This window comes from Gobio gobio, assembly GCF_949357685.1.
Source record: "Gobio gobio genome assembly, chromosome: 14".
NCBI lineage: Eukaryota > Metazoa > Chordata > Actinopteri > Cypriniformes > Gobionidae > Gobio > Gobio gobio.
This window is the reverse complement of record NC_137107.1, coordinates 31,718,827-31,738,965: the sequence shown is the minus strand read 5'-3', so window position 1 is coordinate 31,738,965 and position 20,139 is coordinate 31,718,827. Positions and strand designations below refer to the sequence as shown.

Here is a 20,139-nt window from a genome sequence, read left to right as displayed (position 1 = left end):
AGCTCACTTGCTTTTGGAACAGAGCTCCTGGCTCCACAACTTTGTAGAGGGAATATGATTTCAGCCAGACATTATTATGCAGAAAAATTACAAAATCAACTTTTGTCAGAGGGGAAAAAGGTACAATGTGTAAAGACTCATTAGTGATAGAGCGGAGAGCTGGAGAAATCAAAGTAGTAGAATAACTCATTAACAATCTACCCCCTGTGGGCTGGAGCTAGCACATGTTCCTGTACCTCTCTCACCATCATCTCCTGACCTTTAAAGAAAAAGAATAGATGAGAAACGGCAATCGGGAAAACATCATCACCTCCTGTACTCTAAGGAAGCCTCATAGTTAGACAGGGTTGAAAGCCAAAGAGCATAACTTTACCTTAAAGCCTTAAAGGTGAGATGCTGTTTTTCCAGTTTTCCACTGGTCAAAAGGATTTCGTTAAGTGCTTTTGAAGCAGTTGTAAACTACAGCTCCCTTGTGCACAAATCATAAAACTTTAAACATTACAATAATAACAAATGTAAACAACTTACAGAGCTCGGACTTGTGTTTTGAAGGAGGTGTGACTGAAGGGAGGGTGGGATCTAATGCTTTCAAAGCTAGCTCGCTATAGCTATGAAATACCCTAACTTTAATTCTTGAAGTAAATCTTCAATAATAGCTGCATACTGATTATAGATTAAGTCTGAAGAATAGTTAGAAAGCTTTTTCGGTAAGGATTTCGGTAAGTGCTTTTGAAGCAGTTGTAAACTACAGCTCCCTTGTGCACGAATCATGAAACTTTAAAAGCCCCTGTAAACCCAAAATGTAATTTTTTCAGTTGCCTGGGACAAAAATTACAATTAGGTAAAGCATGTCAGAGTAACAAGAATATCTTCTCGAAACACCCACACATTAGGTGGAATAGGAATTTCAATGAGCGAGCATAATCAAATAACTGTACGTTATTGGAATATGATTTATATAAAATTCTACAGGCGAGGAAAGAAAATTCTGTTAATGTTCATCATTTCTCTCTTTAGGCTGAAAATGAGTGCACGAAAGCTCAGAGCTCTGTCGATACCTCTTACCACCCCACAATATATGGCAATTATGCGAACTGACACATTTGAAAGTAATGTATTTGCAGACTTAAAGCAAACTTAAATAACACAGATATTTTATATCCCTGTCTCATTCAGGCAGCAAAACCTGATTTTTTTTAATCAGGGGTTGGAATGGGGCGTGTTTGTGGGACTAATTTGCATATGCAAATGCCATCAAAGAGAGGTACTGAAAGAGTTGAGGGACCTATTTGGGCTGAGAGCACAGCTGTCAGTCAATGACTTTCTAATCTCTCTGAGAGTAGAAAAGCAAAAAAAACAGGTTGACAATCTGGACCAAGAATAGGAACATTAAACTACAGAGTTTGCATAACAAAATAGATAAAACCACTATGCACGTGAAAGGATGTAGATTTAATATCAGTCCTGGGGAAGAATAAATTATGATTATGTATTGCATCTCTGTTTTATACCTCAATTTAAGTGACAGCAGTAAGCCATTTACTCCCCCTCATGTCGTTCCAAAACCATAAGACTTTTTTTAATCTTTGCAACTCAAATTAGGATATTTTAATGAGATATTTCTGTGCCTCTATTTAAAGTCCATTACACCAAAACTTGCATTTGAACTGAGGGGTTTAATCCAAGTCATCTGAAGTTTCGCTTTATATGACAAACAGATTTAATTTAGGATTCATTTGGGTTTGGAACAACATGAGGGTGAGTAATTGATGACAGAATTTTTATTTACGGGAGAACTAAGCAGATAAACAAACACCTAAATTATATAGCCAAGTCAAATGTGTATTAAGATGAACAACAGCAAACTAAATATTTCACTACAAACAAACAAGTGACTCAAATGAATTGGACTTCTGAACACAATACAGTGACAAAAAAAAAGTAATTTAAAGCTAAAGTAGCTTGTTAAGGAAAAAGTTGCATTTTGAAATCATTTCAAGTACTGTAGCGCTTCTGAGAAATGTAGTCAAGTAACTTCTCAGCACGTCACGATATGGTGCAATAATCTGAGAACAACATGCTGCAAATACCAGAGGGCCTGTATATGAAAAGAGCATAAGAGTTTAGAAGAAGAGTCATTAGGCAGAGACGCATATATTTGATAACTAAAGGCCAAAGGGCTGTATGGTGCATGTGTAGTATGCGTTTGATTCTTTCTTGGCCAAAACTTTACAAAGAGCAAAACTGTGAGCAAGTGAGAGAAAAAAAATGCCTGAAGCATTGACCTTAAACTTTGAACTTCTGGGTCATTCAAGTAACCAGCAACCTTCTGATGATAACGTCTGATACCATCCGTCTCAAGATCCAAAATTCTTCTCAGTTAATAAAAGCATTAATAGAACAGAGATTGAATGGTTACTGACCTTTTTCCGAAGTTGGCTTCCTTCCTTCGACAGTGCAGAGTGACCACTCTGTGTCCCTCACTCCTGACGTCTTGACTAACTGTCCACTGAACCGGGTTGCTGGCCCTCGCCCCCAAAAACGCCACACCATCCTTCAACTTGACTCTGTTGGAAACATCAAAAGGATTCTTACAGTATATGTAATGTATGTTTTAAATTAAAGCTACACTGTGTAACTTTTTTTGTTTATTCTTAGCTAAAAACACTTAGTTCTTTCAAAAATGTATGTGCTAATTAATGTATATTTTCTTCTTTCACGTAATAAAGTATTCTCGTAAGTTTATAATATGCCATTGAAAATACATATGGGTGAGGGGTTCGAATGCGGGTCGCCATGTTGCCCCTCCATCTTGAAAGTACATTAGCCAAAGAGGGACATATCCGTAAATTCAAGCTTCGCCTTTCGCGTTTTAACACTCGATGACACCGTGTCGAATGTGGACGAGGTCGAACTGGAAGCCATGTTAATCTTGGGCTAAATCGGCCACCGTAGGAGTTAAAACGAAATCGGAATTGAGAGGAACAGAAACTAATATTCACTGGATGGTCATATACCTTTTCACCGCTAGATGGGGGAAAATATCACACAGTGTAGCTTTAAAGAGAAAAAAATAAGATGATTGATAAACTTTTTTATTTATGTTCCTTTTTGTGAAATACTTGATAGATTTACTTACAAATATATGTAACATACATATATAACATATTGCATTTTCCAATACACACCTCCTGGAAACTGGATGATGAACAAAAAGTGATTTGTGTTCTTGAACAGATTGCAGTTGTTTGCCTTATGCATTATACAGACAGGGAGAGACTTGACTAACAGTTCATGTAATACATTGTAGGGTACAGATGTGCTTGTATAATCTCAAAATTAGTTTGAGTCATTGTGTTCTTCTTTCTTCACATATAATCATAATTGTGTGTGCTACAAAAGATCTCTGTTTGAAATATTTCTAGTAAGTCTATTATATATTTTATGGAATATATATTAAGTCTATTACATTGATTAACACTGACACATGCACCCCCAAAAATGAATTGTGTCATTATTTATACACAAAAGGTTAAATTTTCAATAATTTACTTGTCACTATTTTGGCTGTAATTACAATGGGGACTGGAGATTTCAAAATCCCAAAAGGACACAAAAGCATTATATAAGTAACATAATTGCAGTCCATACATATTGTGAACAATATTCAAAATCTTCTGAAGTCATTTGATAGCTTTGTTGGACATATTGAAATGTAAGACGATATTCAATAATAATCTTCACCTTCAGTGATCTGTTAATTGCAGCTAATATGACTTTAGTCAGTGAGTTTCTTGAAAAAAAAATATAGACACATGTCCTCTTTCAGGCAGATTCGTAACATCTTTAGCAGATTTTAACTTTTTAATTATTGCCCTGATGGTGGAAATTGGAATTTTAATACTCTAGCTATTTTCCTACAGCCATTGATCATATAATTATCAATCAATCAATAATTATGGCCACAAATACACACACTGCTGTTCAAAAGCTTTTGATTGGTAAGATTTTTTATGTTTTTAGAAGAAGTCTCTAGTTTCTCACCAAGGCTGCATTTATTTTATAAAAAATACAACAACAACAACAACAATGACAAAAACAGTAATATTGTGAAATATTATTAAAATGTAAAATAACCGTTTTCTATTTGAATATTCTTTTAAATGTATTTTATTTCTATGATGCAAAGCTGAATTTTCAGCATCACTACTGTACTACTACCAGTCTTCATTGTCACATGATCCTTCAGAAATCATTCTAATATGATGATGATTTGCTGCTCAAGAAACATTTATGATTATTATCATAATGATTATTATCATAATGATGACATGATTCATCATCTTTGATTAAAAGAACGTTAAAAAGAACAGAATTTATCTGAAATAGAAAGCTTTTGCAACATTGTACAACCCTTCAAAACTTTTGGGTCAGTAAGAAAAAAATTGTTAGGGGGGGACTTAAAGAAATTAATACATTTATTCAGCTAGGATGCATTAAATTGATCAAAAGTGACAGTAAAGACATGTATAATGTTAGAAAAGATTCTATTTAAAGGTGCAGTGTGTAAATTTAAGCAGCATCTAGCGGTGAGGTTGTGAATTGCAATCGCACCCATAACAGTTCATTATGTAAGGTCTTTATACACCACTGAAAACATTGTTATGTATATTATATTGCATTTCTGTCAATGGACCCTCATAAATACTACACACTGCACCTTTAACAAATGATGTTTTTTGTGAACTTTCTATCCATCAAAGAATCCTGAAGAACATTTTTTACACAACTGTTTTCAACATTCATAATAATCATAAATGTTTCTTGAGCAGCAAATCATCATATTAGAATGATTTCTGAAGGATCATGTGACACTGAAGACTGGAGTGCTGAAAATGCAGCTTTGCATTACAGAAATAAATTACATTTTAAAATATATTCAAATAGAAAACAGTTATTTTACATTTTAATAATATTTCACAATATTATACTGTTTCTTTTGTATTTTTAATAAAATAAATGCAGCCTTGGTGAGCATAAGAGACATTAAAAATCTTACCGATCAAAAGCGTTTGCAGTGTTTATATCAACGTACTGTACTTTTTGTATTATAATAAATTCAATTATTTGGCTTTTGTCTCCTTGTATCCCTTTATTAGAAAAAAACACATTATTTGATACATTTTCATTGAGCCCCTAAAGTTTTTTAATGTGCTCCTAATTTTTCAAAAAAAGTAATCAAGCCCTGTATACAGATGCAGAAGACTTGTAGCATAGTTGTATATGGATCACTTTTATGATACTTAAATGGTGCTCTTTTGTAACTTTAAAGCTTAACAACCCCAGTCATCAATAACATTACATTGAAGAGAGTGGCTAGGATATTCTTTAAAATATCTTCTTTTGTGTTCCACGAAAGAAAAACTGAAAAAAAAACCACTATTTTGGGTGAACTATCCCTATTGTTTGAAGTGGTAATGAAATGGCGAAACATATCTTTGTGCATGTCCCACATTGTTCTAAACATCCACTACCTGCATTCAGCCAATCAAAGACAGGATGCTGAAGACCGCCTGCAGTGCAATTCAAATGCAGAAAATAATGGAATTGATGTTATCGCTAAGACCCAGACCAAACGCAATTAGAAACAGTCCTGACGATTGCATTTTTTCTCCTTCCATATCTTTTGGTTTAGCTTTCTTTTTTTCTTTTATTTTCTTCCAGCATTTGTATCTAAAATAAAATACCTAATAGCACATAAGTGGTGAAATAATATACTAACCTATACACAATTCAGGACCCCATGTGCTATAATGTGCTATAAAGCTCCACTGGTGGCAACACAATTACATGGACTACTAAGAATGCAATAGTTTGAATAAACACCACAAGAAAAAAAAAAAAATCCCTTTGGAAAAAACAACATCTTTCTTTCCTTTTAAAATTCCTTTTAAAGCACACTTTAAAGTGAGCTTTTATAAGCTGCAATCATACAGTTCTTTTTATAAAACATTTTCCACCTACCAATCAAGGATCTCTAATAAGCACATCTAAATAAAACACTTAAAAAATGGGATGTCTTTAGTCACTCTGTGCCTCAACTGACAGTGACTACTTTTAGAAATTCACCACTTCTGAAACATTTAATGTGTATATCTGTTTGTAGTGTTGAATACTGAAAACGTCTCGGGTTACGACTGTAACTGAGACATTGCGTCAAAGCTCTATGGGGAACCCCTCAGCAGACTGACGACTAAAGCAATTGTACAATCACGGCAATCCTATTGGCCGGCAGCAGCCATGACGTCATACTAGTGCGACCCGGAAGTATAAAAGGGGCACCCAGAGAACATGTCATCCACTTCTTCGTCTGAAGGGAAGATGCAGGAAGCATGGCAAAAAGATGCAATGTCTTGTTTCCTGTTTCTCAGGGAACCAGGGTTCGAAATCGCATTAGGTAAAATCGCTATGGAGAACGAGAATACCCACGCCACCATGCTAAGGGGGTGCACTGTCAACATTGGCTGTGACAAGCACAAGAGGCTAACTTCATGGAAACTTCCATGGTTAACCCCCCCCCACACACACATGGGTACATATCAGCCTACCATGCTCTATGACTTCTGTTTATTAAACAAAAAGCCTTAGCCAGACCGTCAGAACAATGATATCATCATTGGTCCAGCCCAGGTCCTGATGCTTAAAACAAGGGGGGAAGGCAGAAAAAGAGGGTAGTGGTAATAACCCTCAGAGGGAGGTGATGTTATCTGCCTCTACCAGACCCAGACCGCCGGTCGCGTCTGTACTCTATCACTTCTCTAAGGTCCTGCTTTTTCTGCCTCGAGTCACGCCGTCTCTGAGACCTGCTCCTCGCCGGTGGCGATGCTCGAGCTCAGTGCTCTCTCTCTGGCCCAATACGGGCTCTTGCATGCCTTCTCGATCTCAGAATGGAGATAGGGAAGGAATGGAAGGCTCACCGGAGCTGGTGGTCTTTGGCACGAGAGGAAAAACCCGTCGAGCCTTCAACAAGCGGGTTCCTCTATGCCACGTTGCCATGGCAAATCGTGCCTTGCCGTAGCACGCTCCATTACTTCCACCAGGGACTGAGCAGGTTCAGCCATCTCCGCATCCTCACCTGATTCAGCCTCCTCCTGCTCATCTTGGCTACATGCCAACAGAGCACTGGCCACTGGATCCAATAATGTAAGGGACAATACTGTCATGTGCCTTTTACTGAAGAGTGGCTTCTGTCTGGCCATACCATACAGGCCTGATTGGTGGAGTGCTGCAGAGATGGTTGTTCTTCTGGAAGGTTCTCCTCTCTCCACAGAGAAATGCTGGAGCTTTGTCAGAGTGACCATTGGGTTCTTGGCCACCTCCCCGACTAAGGCCCTTCTCCCCCAAATGCTCAGTTTGGCCGGGCTCTAGGAAGAGTCCTGGTGGTTCCAAACTTCTTCAATTTACGGATGATGGAGGCCACTGTGCACATTGGGACCTTCAATGCTGCAGACATTTTTCTATACCCTTCCCCAGATCTGTGCCTCGATACAATCCTGTCTCGGAGGTCTACAGACAATTCCTTGGACTTTATGGTTTGGTTTGTGCTCTGACATGCACTGTGATAGATTTTGTATGTAAATCTTCTAGGCCAGTTCCTGTTTGTAAAATGAGCACCATTTGTCTTTAATGGCCCTTGGAGCCCATGAGTGATTGGATTAGCATCTATGCATTTGAATGTCACTGTTATGCTGATTGGATCAGTATCGATGGGTGTGGGAGGTCCTAACAGTTTCCCTTTGTCTGAAGCCCTTTGTCTTCCCTGTATAAAGTTCTGTCTCAGAACACAGAACGTTGGGTTAAGATTGTTGAAGGGCGGCATGATAACGTCGATGCTGAAAGACTGCTACACTACAAACCTTCAATAAATTCTTCTCCCCACAAGAACTCTGGTCTAGCTTACTTATTTTATGTATTGGAGAAATCTAATACATTGGCGAGCCACCCAAACGACTGCTCGGCCAAATATACCAAAATCTAACAATTTGGCGAGCCAGCCAGGAGAGACTGACAAGAAGAGAACTCACCAGCTGCAACAAGAAACTGATTCCAGATTGAAACTTCAAGCACAAAGATCTGCTTTCCAGACTGCATCTTGTGGAATCCAGAGTGAAACATCCAGCTGAACAAAGATTTCCAGACTGAATCTTTCTCAAATATCCTAATTTGGTGAGTGAAACTTATCAGCTCTCTAAAAGAACCACTTCTGAAAAGAATAAATAAGTAGACCAGTAAAGATTTGTAGTGTAGTCACAATACTGTGTATTGTTGAGACTTTTAAGCTTGGGCCTTTTTCATGAGTCTGTAGGAACCCATTAAATGATTTAGTTCTGAGGAGCTATTGTGGTGAGTTCGAGTCCCATCTCAATAAGAATCATTTAAGAAGCGGTTGAGTCCGTTCTCATGTGATTGTAGGAGCTATTGAAATAAAGTATAAGTTTAGTCCTTTCTCTGGAAGTCTGTAGGAATTGTTAAAGAAACAATTGAGTCCGTTCATCAGAGAGATTGTAGAAGCAGAGGCTTAGCCCTTTCACTTTGATGTCTGTAGGAATTGTTAAAGAAACACATTGAGTCCGTTCGTCCAGAGACTGTAGAAACTGTATGAGGCTTAGTCCTTTCACTTTGATGTCTGTAGGAATTGTTAAAGAAACAATTGAGTCCGTTTATCAGAGAGATTGTAGGAGCTATTGTGGTGGGTTCGAGTCCCATTTCTGTGTTTTCCTCTGCGCTGCCAGGGAAGAGTTGTTTTAGGTAAGATTAGCATACAGGCAAATCTTTGTGTTTGTCCTTTGTTTTTTTTGTTTTGTGTTTGCCTCTTCATAGAGAAGGTTAGCTTCACGTGCTAATAAATGGTTTGCCTCTGTTTTAGGCAGGGAAGATTAACATTTAGTTAATATTCGTGTTGTCCTCTGTTTTGCTAAAAAAGTTAACAATAGTTGATCTGTGTAAACAAGGCTGTTGATCAGAGAAGTCAGTGTTTGTGAGTGTGTGGTAACAGAACAAAGAGTAGCTAGAGTAGCTTCTTTGTGCTTCTCCGTGCTAGAGTAGCTTCTTTGACTAAGAAATTGAACCTCAACAAAGCTGCAGAGAAAACTGATGTAAATGAAGTTAGTCAGCCTGATAACATTTATCCTGATTTACAAGCTTTCTTTGAAACAGACGTAGCCAGTATCTGATGTGCCATTTGATTCAGTGAAACTATGTGGCGCTAAGAGAACATCTCAGAGATTTGAGGAAATTGAAAATATTTCTCAACCTGCTTACTCATGTGTCACACTGCAAAGTTGTTCCACCACCAACAGGGATAGGATAGGACGGACACATGGACCAGTGAGGAGCCCAGGAAAGAACCGAATGCAACAGGCATCGGGGGCCAATCCTTGGGTGAAGATTTCCCTCATAGGCATTCCCACAATAGTCCATCCTTACCTCACTGTTCTTTAGGTGTCGCAGGAATTAAGAAATAGGGAAAGAAGGAATAACAATAGCAGACTCAGATTGAACAGATGAGACAACCCTAATGTTTGCTGTCTTTTAGAACGAATACTGCTCTGTTGTCTTTTGTTCTCTTTTTTAATCTGTGCAGATACCACTTGACGGTTATCCTGAGCTCAAATATCCTAATTTGGGGACACATCTGCTGTACTGCCATGGCCGAGTCTACACAAATCAAAGATAATGACCAGACAAAAAGGCCAACCACAGAAAAGCATGGAACAGAACCCCCAAATGTAACCATTGCTGAAATGAAAGACAACCTGTTTGAATATTTGGACAAAAGGCTGGGACTGAGGAAGTGCCATGATGACATGTGGAAGAAATATGGCATCAAAAATTCAGAAGATGGATTATGGGACTTGCAGGATATTAAAAGGGTTTACGGAAAGACACATCACTTAAGGTCAAACACTAAGAGAGATGGATTATCTGTTATTCTGGGCAAACAAATTCGGCAACATTTGCAGAAGTGTGAGACTGACAAACTACATCGAGAGATCAATGCGGAAAAGGCAAAAGTTCGAGCACTTGCTGAACAACTGCAAAATGAAAAGAAGGAAAAAGAAAGACTCTTGAATGATAATGACAAGCTGTTAAAATTGCTTTCTGGGCAACAAAATTCCATAAAATCTAGCAGCAAGATAGAGAAAGAGTTGCTCTATCCATTTAAAGAACTCGAGAAGGTTCAACAGCGTCATCATCTGCTAGGAGAAACTGAGAGCTCTGATGGCAGTGATGTTGAACCTGAGACACATGTTCATGTCCCCAAGAAGAACAAAAAGATTAGACTTGCTCCTGTAATTGTCAAGAACAGAAGGACTGAAATTGAAGTTGACAATGAGGAGTATGAGGAGGAAGGCGAAAGACGAACCCACATCGTAAAAAAAACTATTAAGAAATACATTCCCTGTAAGACATACCAGCCAGCTTCACCGGAGCAAGTAGACAAGTGGTCTAAGGAATTACCAGATGTGTACAAACAACCACGAAAAGTATGGCAAGTTCTTCAGCGGTTGCAGAAAATCTATTCCTTACACCCATTAGATGGAGCAATGATACTTAATATCAACATGAGAGACAATGATCAAAAAAACCTCACTGGAAGTGTTGAATCCAGGGTAGGTGAGTCTCAAGAGAACATTGAGGCTGGCTGGGAAGCTGTAAAAACCTTCTTGTTCGAACTGAAACCTGCAGAGATTAATTGGGCTAAAATTACCTTATGCATGCAGAAAACAGGAGAAACTGTTACAGAGTTTGAAGAACGCTTCACACAAACCTGGTTGGAACACTCCGGTGTAAATGACAGTAAGGATCTAGACAAGGATACTAGCATGCCTCTGAAAACTGCATTTGTGAATGGACTGAAACCTGAAATCTCAAAAGCCCTAAAAATCCGATATGACGACTGGGACAGTGTTGGAACAGCTTTCAATCAGCTTGTTGAGTGGTCAGCAAAAATTGAAAGGACACATGAGGTCAAACTAAGAACTCTGCAATCTGGATCTTTAACACACAGCACAAGGAACATGGGGATTGATGTTCAAGAAAAAGGAGGTTGGAGATATACACACACAAAACCACAACGTCAAGAACGACACAGAAAGTGCAACTATTGCAACAAAGAAGGACACTGGTTTCGTGAATGCAAAAAGAGAATGAGGGATGAAAACAAATATGGGAATGATCTCACCAAGAGGTTTGAGCAGCATACTGAAGAACAAAAGCACACCCTTCTAAATCAAACTCCAGGAGAACATAGCAGACAACCAAATGGCAAAGAAAACAGGTTTTGCAGTTCCTGTCAGAAAATAGGCCATTCAGAGGTAAAATGCTGGTCACTTGGAAAGGGTCGTCCTCCGCCTTATTTTCAGAAAAATAGGGAATTACTTTCTAAAAGCAAAGATCAGCGCGTATTTACAGGTAAATCTCTCAGTGAGCTGACTGCATTGTTCATGCAAGGCCTTCAACTATTAACTTCACTTGCGAGCGGGCTAGCAGCCTCTTAGCAATGAGTTTAATAGTAAAACATCCAAATTGCAATGATCCTGTTTGTTTTCTCATGAATAAACACAGAACACAACACTATCTGCCATTTCCAAAAGATCACAACTCCAAAATAAAAGCTTCAAGAGGATTCAAGCATTCAAGAGGATGATAAGTTTCACCATGAACTCTTATGCTGTAATTTTAAGAAGGAACCTGTATACAGCATGTGTACATGATATCTATATTGTGATCAAAAATGATCAAAGGAGGGATTGATAGATTTTGTATGTAAATCTTCTAGGCCAGTTCCTGTTTGTAAAATGAGCACCATTTGTCTTTAATGGCCCTTGGAGCCCATGAGTGATTGGATTAGCATCTATGCATTTGAATGTCACTGTTATGCTGATTGGATCAGTATCGATGGGTGTGGGAGGTCCTAACAGTTTCCCTTTGTCTGAAGCCCTTTGTCTTCCCTGTATAAAGTTCTGTCTCAGAACACAGAACGTTGGGTTAAGATTGTTGAAGGGCGGCATGATAACGTCGAAGCTGAAAGACTGCTACACTACAAACCTTCAATAAATTCTTCTCCCCACAAGAACTCTGGTCTAGCTTACTTATTTTATGTATTGGAGAAATCTAATACATTGGCGAGCCACCCAAACGACTGCTCGGCCAAATATACCAAAATCTAACAACTGTTAACTGTGGGACCTTATATAGACAGGTGTGTGCCTCTCCAAATCATGTCCAAACAACTGAATTTACCACAGGTGGACTCCAATCAAGTTGAAGAAACATCAAGGATGATCAGTGGAAACAGGATGCACCTGAGCTAAATTTTGAGTGTCATGGCAATGGCTGTGAATACGTAAGTATATGTGAATTTTTTTTTTTTTTTTTTTGATAAATTTGCACAGATTTCAAACAAACTTCTTTCACGTTGTCATTATGGGGTATTGTTTGTAGAATTTTGAGGAAAAGAATGAATTTATGCCAAGTGAATATTTTCCGGATGCACTGTAGAGGAGCTGTACTAGCATGACTGGAAATGGACCAAGTTGTCTGTTGAACGGCCCTTCAAAAAAATGTCCCCTTCCCTTAAAAAGTGAATTTGCCCAATAACTTAATTCATATACTCATACCGCAGCACAGATTGTGTCTGGTTAATCTGAACTGTGGGTGGATAATGAATAAGATGCAGGTGTTTGTTCTGAAACGTAATGCAAAAGAGGCTGTTCAGTCAGTTCCCCCCTTTGTGTCCTATCTGATCTGTTCATGTAATACTTGGCATTTACATAATGACGATGATTTTGTTCTCAGTTTAATTGATTTTTGATTGATCAAAATGAAAATCCAATATACTCAACACAGAGACACAAATCTCTAATAGTTCATCTAAAAACCTACAAAAAAGTGCTGTTGCAAGCAGCATGAGAAGGCATTGAGGGTTAATTAGGGAATGGAAGATTTAAATGAGATTGGTTTGGCTAATATGATTTCTGGAGAGCAATAAAGGCTGCAAAGCAATTTAAAGAGAGGTGTTCTTCCCCCTCACATCAGCACATGGGTGCCAGCTCATTAATTCTAAAACAACCTGAGTATCAATTAAAGTAGTATTTACCGATGTGATAGAAGTGTCAGCGCTCGCGAGATGGCTGGAGAGGCAGGGAGCGGAGAGCGGAGAGCAGAGGGAGATGGATTGTAATATCAGATAGAGGAGATCTGTCGAAATCCTGACAGTCCGTCAACCCTGTGGCAGCTCGCCAAAATAATATGAGTAAATTCCCCAGATTCTCTGACATTATAAAAGTGAAGGATGCACATGCTCGGATGATTCCGGTATTCGTCACAAATCACGTTCCGTGACAGTTTTGTGTGTTTCTCCTGTGTACAGGCTGCATTCAGCCAGCCTGAACCCCTGCAGATGTCTGTGATCTTTATTGACTGGGCTGACTAAATCAACATTAAAAATGGTTTAAGCGTCATTTTTTCTTCTTCCATGTTGTCCACTGATATTAGGGATGGAATATCTGATTGTAGAGAGAGAGATCAGTAAGTAAGGGATAAATGTACAGTCAGTCTGTCATCACCACAAAATAATACCACAAAGTATCTTTATGTTTGTCATTTGAATCATTTAACCGATTTGCTCACAAATGCAGATTCATTCATTAGCAAAAAAACAATAAGTGACTAACATTGAGAGCGGGTCATTGAGTAATTCATTCAACCAATTTGTTCAAAAAAGTGAATGTCTTCACTGAATAATTCACTCAAACGATTCTTTTCCAAAAACACTGAATCATTCAGCACATTAAACTCAACAACTGTGTTGCACAAATATGCACAATGGCTCTGATGTGGCTAACCATTATTATTTCCATTGTTGGAGCAAAAACAGACTCAAATCAGACTCATAAAATGCAAATGACTCAATATTAACTTCCTTTTTTTAACTGTTGTATAAATGTAATGTAAAATAAAATAATCATGCTGCCTCCTTACTCCAATAACTACAGAGTGAGTAGTTCCACACACAATAGGGTCTTTTTGGATGTTTTGGGGTTTTTCCTTCCTTCCTTCCATACTTTTCCATTAGAGTGTCTTATATATTTGATTTTGATTGGTTCGTTATGATATTATGTGGGCAGATATGAAATATCACATATTACACACATAATACCCCGCACACCAATCAGAATCAAGTATTCCAGAAATGCAATGTAATCAGTGCTGGGAAGGTTACTTTGGAAATGTAATAGGGTAATTTGTAATCTGTAACCTATTTAAAATGTAATAAGTAGTGTAACTATTTCCTTACTTTATTAAAGTAATGTAACTGATTACATTTGATACATTTTTTATTACTTTTCTATTTTTTAGCACTGGGACACATTTTTTATTGCTCGCCATGGTGGCAACATTCAGGTTGTAGCATAAAGTTTTCAGCGGCAATGTGGATTGATGTCATTGGCAGATGTGGTGTGCTGTAAATTCAAACAAGAGAACTAATCAAAAGCATCAGAATAGCATCGCTTTACTAAACAGCCTTTAAATGGCAGGAGACATTGTGCACATCAAAAATAGGCAAAGCAACAAATTAAAGGGTCATGAAACCCCCTGTTTTAGCAGCCGTCAGTTCTCACCACAGTTATGAAAAATGCTATAAAAGTGGGCGTGGTTAAGCAGCGGAGTGGAGGGGGACGAGGGGAGACTGACTGACAACAACACAGCAACGGCTTCTGATTCAGAGTTAAAAGCATCAAAGCATACAATATATACATGGTTGTGTAAGCTCACCTTAAATAACACAAATACATAAAGTACATTTCGACAGCTATCATTTATTGCACAAATAAATGCACAGCAATCCGCATGTTCTCTGCATAGAAAATATATACGAACACGCTGTTGCATCATTGATAACTTACGAGCCGTTTGTTAATGGGCCGTAAAAAGCGGTTACACTCACAGTGTGGATGAATCACGTTTGTTTCGAAGACTCAGGATGTACTGAAGAGAACTTATGGGACGCAGAAACTCTTACAAAGCAAAAATAATCACTCATTTTGGATCCAATAATGCGTCTCTCACTCACTGAATGCGATCTCACAGTTTGAAATGCCTGTCAATCAATGCGTGCTGCTGTGTTAAGCGAGGCACTTCTCATAGGATAAGGACACGCAGACTTGTGAATAATTAAGCAAGACGTCTTCTCATAGGATAAGGACATGCAGTCTCATGAATAATTAAGTGAAGCCTCTTCTCATAGGATAAGGACACGCAGACTTAGTGAATAATTATGCGACATCTATGAGTCATCGCTGTACTATAGTAAAGCGTCATATTCTGTGACGTTGATACAAAGATGAATTTAAACCCGGAAGTTGAATATAGCGCAAACATGTTTAAAATTAACTAGTTTTCCCCTACGATCAAAATGAAAGTATGATAACATTGACTTCTATGATGCTCAACACACATAACTCTGTTAAAATCTCAGAAAATTTGGTTTAGGGTTTCATGACCCTTTAATATAGTTTTTACAGGAAATATTCAATGTAACCCCCTTTGTAATCATTAAGATTTTCATAAGAAACTGTAATTTAATGACACATTTTTTCTCAGTAACTGTAACTGATTACAGATACATTTATCTTGTAATTAAATTACATAATCAAGTTACATGTAACTAGTTACTCCCCAACAATTATATAATATATTTTTTCAGTATATCAGGATTTATTTAATCCTGCAGGGGTCTCACTAGCCTGGTCCTACCAGACTTTCGTACATTTCATTTGTACAGAGAGTCTGACCACTCTCCATTGACAAGCGTTGACTTCTTTGAAGGCGGGTACTCTGTTGAAGTTTAAAACTATTGGATCTTCCCAGAGCCACTCTGGATCTGCGATAACCAATCGCCAATGTTTGGTCGTGACGCATGTCATCTCAAACTAAAGCATGACATCAACGTCATCGTTCTCAGGCACTCCCTCTGTTGGACCGGGTAAAATTTGACCGGAGAAAACCGAAGGAAAATGAAAATTGAGCGGAAGTACGTAGGAGGGCGGAGCCAGGCTAGGGTCTCACTGGACTGAGCTATAGTAGGTTATAGCAGTTATAGCAGACTATATAGTGAGTTATAGCAGACATGCATTATAGTAGGAAGACAGGTGAAAAGAGAGACGATGCCAAACATTGACTCAAATTCAGCACCTGCATGAGTCTTTTCACCCCCTGAGCTGCATATAAACCCCCCTATGTGTGAGAGGAATAATTTATGATACATTACACAAACATACACACATTTATTCCAAGCCAGCGCAGATAGCCTGGGGTGACGATTACTCCAACACCACCAAATCGGCATTTAATTGCTATAAAAGGCCATATTAGCAAACATTGTGTTAAGTAGTTCACAAAAGACCTGGAGAGAGAGAGAGAGAGAGAGAGAGAGAGAGAGAGAGAGAGAGAGAGAGAGAGAGAGAGAGAGAGAGAGAGAGAGAGAGAGAGAGAGAGAGAGAGAGGGAGGGAAATAAATGGGGGTGAGGGGAGAGGAAGATGGGATAATTACTCAAATTAAATTAGTAGAAATGCTCTGGTGTTATTTGACAGAAGAATGTAATGATGGTATAAAAGAAGGCAACTGCACTGTCACCAGGGTTGAGAGCCATTCAAAATTGAATACATTCATTAAATGGAAATTCAATTCCTGATTTTCAAATCAATTAGAATTGACGTAACAAGGATATAAAATTATAATTGTAATTTGCCTAGGAGTTTATGATGGGATCATTACTGCAGTGATTATTATGTTTGTAATGTTCTTCTAATCCTAATATGCGTTTTAATTGCTGTTAATTGTTTTGACAGTATCTTCATTTTGAGAAATATATCTAATCAGTTCACAAAAGCATTGTAAATGAATAAATAAATGAGTAAATAAAAAAAAACAGACATAGTTGTGTAGGTTTGTTGAATTTCTTTTGACTGCATTTAACCAAGTTTGTTGTTATTCCATATCAAATTCTTGCACTTTCCAGCGAGCAAATTGAGAATTTTTGTTTTGCGGTTTGCTGAGATGTTAATGACAGGATGTAGAGGACTTACATAACACATAAGAACATTAACATGGCTTGCAACAGAGAAGAAAATAAAAAAAGAGGCCTACATAAAGATCTCCAGCCTGATTGCAGACAGCAGGTGAATGGACTGACTGAAAGGAAAGGAGGGGAAGGAGGTCACATCTCGAGCTCCCGTCAAAGACTTACAGACAGGCTCTTGTGTGCTTGCCAATACCAGTGGGGACTGGCTAATGTCCCAGTGTGCCAGACCAGGCACAATGTACCAGGCTTTCCCCCGCAGCTACATATGTAACATCGGTTCGATTACAAAGGGTTCCTGCCACTCAAGCTTTGAGCCATTACCTGCCAGTGAGCCAGGTGTACTTTGCAAGAAAGGCCAATACGCAATCCCAACAGGTGCTGCAGCCTTAGATCTTCCCGAGCTATGATGAGACATCCGCGCATGTCAAAGGAAGAATGATATCAGAGGAATGAAATGTCAAGCCTTGCATTTGAAAGAGGTTCAGAGTGAGTTAACTGGCTTTTTCCCTACAATGTGTCTTCTGACGTTGTTCATGTCAGTGTTTACAATCCAATAAAAAAAACAACAAGCTAAAGACAGTAAGACTGCTCTAAAACGAGACAGGAAATGTCAATATTTGGGAAGAAAATTACTACTCGTTCAATGAAGATCAGTGCGTTACATTTTTGTATCTTTTGACATTTCAAAGATGCAGACAGCGTAAGGGGAGGAGAAATTAGGTTTACTAGCCTGAAAAGAAAAATTGCTCTGGTGTGATTTGAGCTGAAAAAACAACATTCATGATACCAGATTTTATTGCTAATTTAAAATGTTATTGAAACAAACAGTTTATATCTACATAGAAAACTGTTGCTCGGGAACATTATCAGTTAAAGAGACTTTAAATTTATATTTCCACATCCCTTTATTTCTAAATGAAGCCAAACACTTTTACACTTTAGATTAATCTGCACTTCAAAAGACAACTAGCTAAAACAGTACAACTAATTTACATTGACAAAATCATGACGTATAGGCTACATGACAGTAACATAAAAAAAGCAGTGAATAATGGAAATAAAATTTATTGGGAGAAAAAAAAGAGGGAGAAAGAAGGGGAAAATGAATGTGCCATTTTTAAAACCCTCACAGCAATCTGATTAAATGAAGGGTGTCAAATCAGCTCCTGGACAAAGCTGACCTTTAAGAGAGGTATTTGAAAGAGATACCATCTCACCAGCCTTACTATGATGGAAGCAAGACGCTCGTATAAAGAGCAAGGCTTTTCCCCTTAAAAATCCAGAAGAAGATGCAAATTAGTAGTGCACACACCATAGATCATCAAAGATAAACTGGTTGTTCTGTTTTGATTAGTGAATGTGATGTACATTAAGGTATGTATCTGCTATGGGTAATTCATGTATGCTATATTGCGCAGCAGCATGTCTTATTTGCTCACAGCAGCGTGTCATGTATGTATTGGCAGTAGCAAGTCCCGTACTTGCTCTGCAGCAGCAATAACCAACAACAGCATCAGCAGCGTAATAAATCTATTCCGCCAAGACCAAACATATCAACATGGTCATATCCATTACCATGCCAAACACACAAAGTTGTCATGACAGAAATATACATATATACAGTCATGTAAAAAATAATTATATGAAAAAATTATGTTTTTATGTATCAGGAGATACTAAAAAAAATTATCTGGTCCTGACCTTGCCAGGTATTAACGTGTAATCACAATAATTTATTATTGCGAAAATGTCAGAAGCGGTACCAAAAGTAGTTCAAATGACGATGTGTTGCAGTCGCAGTCCTCTCTGGTGGTATATAATAGTTTTGTATGAGGTACAGAGCAGAATATAAGTTATTAATCAATGAAAATATGAATCCAGCTTCACTCCGTTAAGGCGTGTGTTTCCCCATTTCAAATGTACATCGACTTAAACACGGCATGTCACAATCTGTGACAAAGCAGGTGAGAGCCAATGAGCGTTCGATACTACTGTCGTAAATCATGTCGTAATGATTCATGAGTTCATCATAATGGGATTTGACGTTTAGGGTCGCTGCTGAGAATGGAGATTAAGATCACTGGATAAAAAGCTGAATTTGGATCTGTTCCTCGCAAACATATCGATTCTAAAGATTTGGATTACAGCGAATGAATAAAATATATGTGTTTTGTGAATTTATGTTGTGTTTTGGTGGTCAGTTGCTGAATAGGAGAAAACGCCTTTTTGTCTTACGGCAAACAAACTAAATAATACAAAATGGTTAAACAATTACAGAAATGTTATTCATTTTAAGGTTTTAAAATGCAGTCTTCTTAAACATTATCTAATCATCCGAAATGAGTTTGCAGCAGAAGTCATGAACAGAGCAAAATGTTATTTTATATTAAGTAGATGAGTAAACTGCATTTAATAAATGCGACTGAAACATGTATTGATATGACATTTGAATACAATAGAAACAAAAAAATAATGTCACGATTTTAATATTCATACATGGGAGCTGGTACACATTCACACTTGGATATGTAAATAATTTACATTTTAGTGCTGTCAATACATCAATATTGTACATTTTAGTGCTGTCAGTACGTCAGTATTGTACGTTTTTTTGTGTACGAAAACGTAAGTAAATGTATATGTGGTACTGGTAGAGAATCACACTTTATGTAAAAATACACACGTATTCTCATGAGATCACGTTGGATCTAGAGCATTCAGGTGATCAGCAATGATCATAGACAACCAATTGTTACAAGGGTTACAGGGCTATTTCCAAACTATTTGGAGTCAACCATCCTGCAGTGAGGAAGATTATTCACAAGTGGAAAACATTGAATACAGTTACCAATCTTCCCAGGAGTGGACGTCCCAGCAAATTCACCCCAAAGTCAGACCGTGCACTGCTCAGAGAAACTGCAAAAAACCCAAGAGCTACATTTCAGACTCTACAAGCCTCGGTTAGCATGTTACATGTTAAAGTTAATGA

General features: G+C 38.0%; 1 protein-coding gene across 1 annotated transcript in view; it reads right to left on the bottom strand.

The window, feature by feature from the left end:
* The window catches only part of LOC307137564 (transmembrane protein 132C), a 212,819-nt gene that overhangs the window by 90,617 nt on the left and 102,063 nt on the right, over positions 1 to 20,139 (bottom strand). Inside the window, exon 3 of the mRNA XM_079835305.1 lies at positions 2,424 to 2,567. Within this exon, the coding sequence (XP_079691431.1) occupies positions 2,424 to 2,567 (144 nt within the window). The remainder of the gene's footprint in view (positions 1 to 2,423; positions 2,568 to 20,139) is intronic.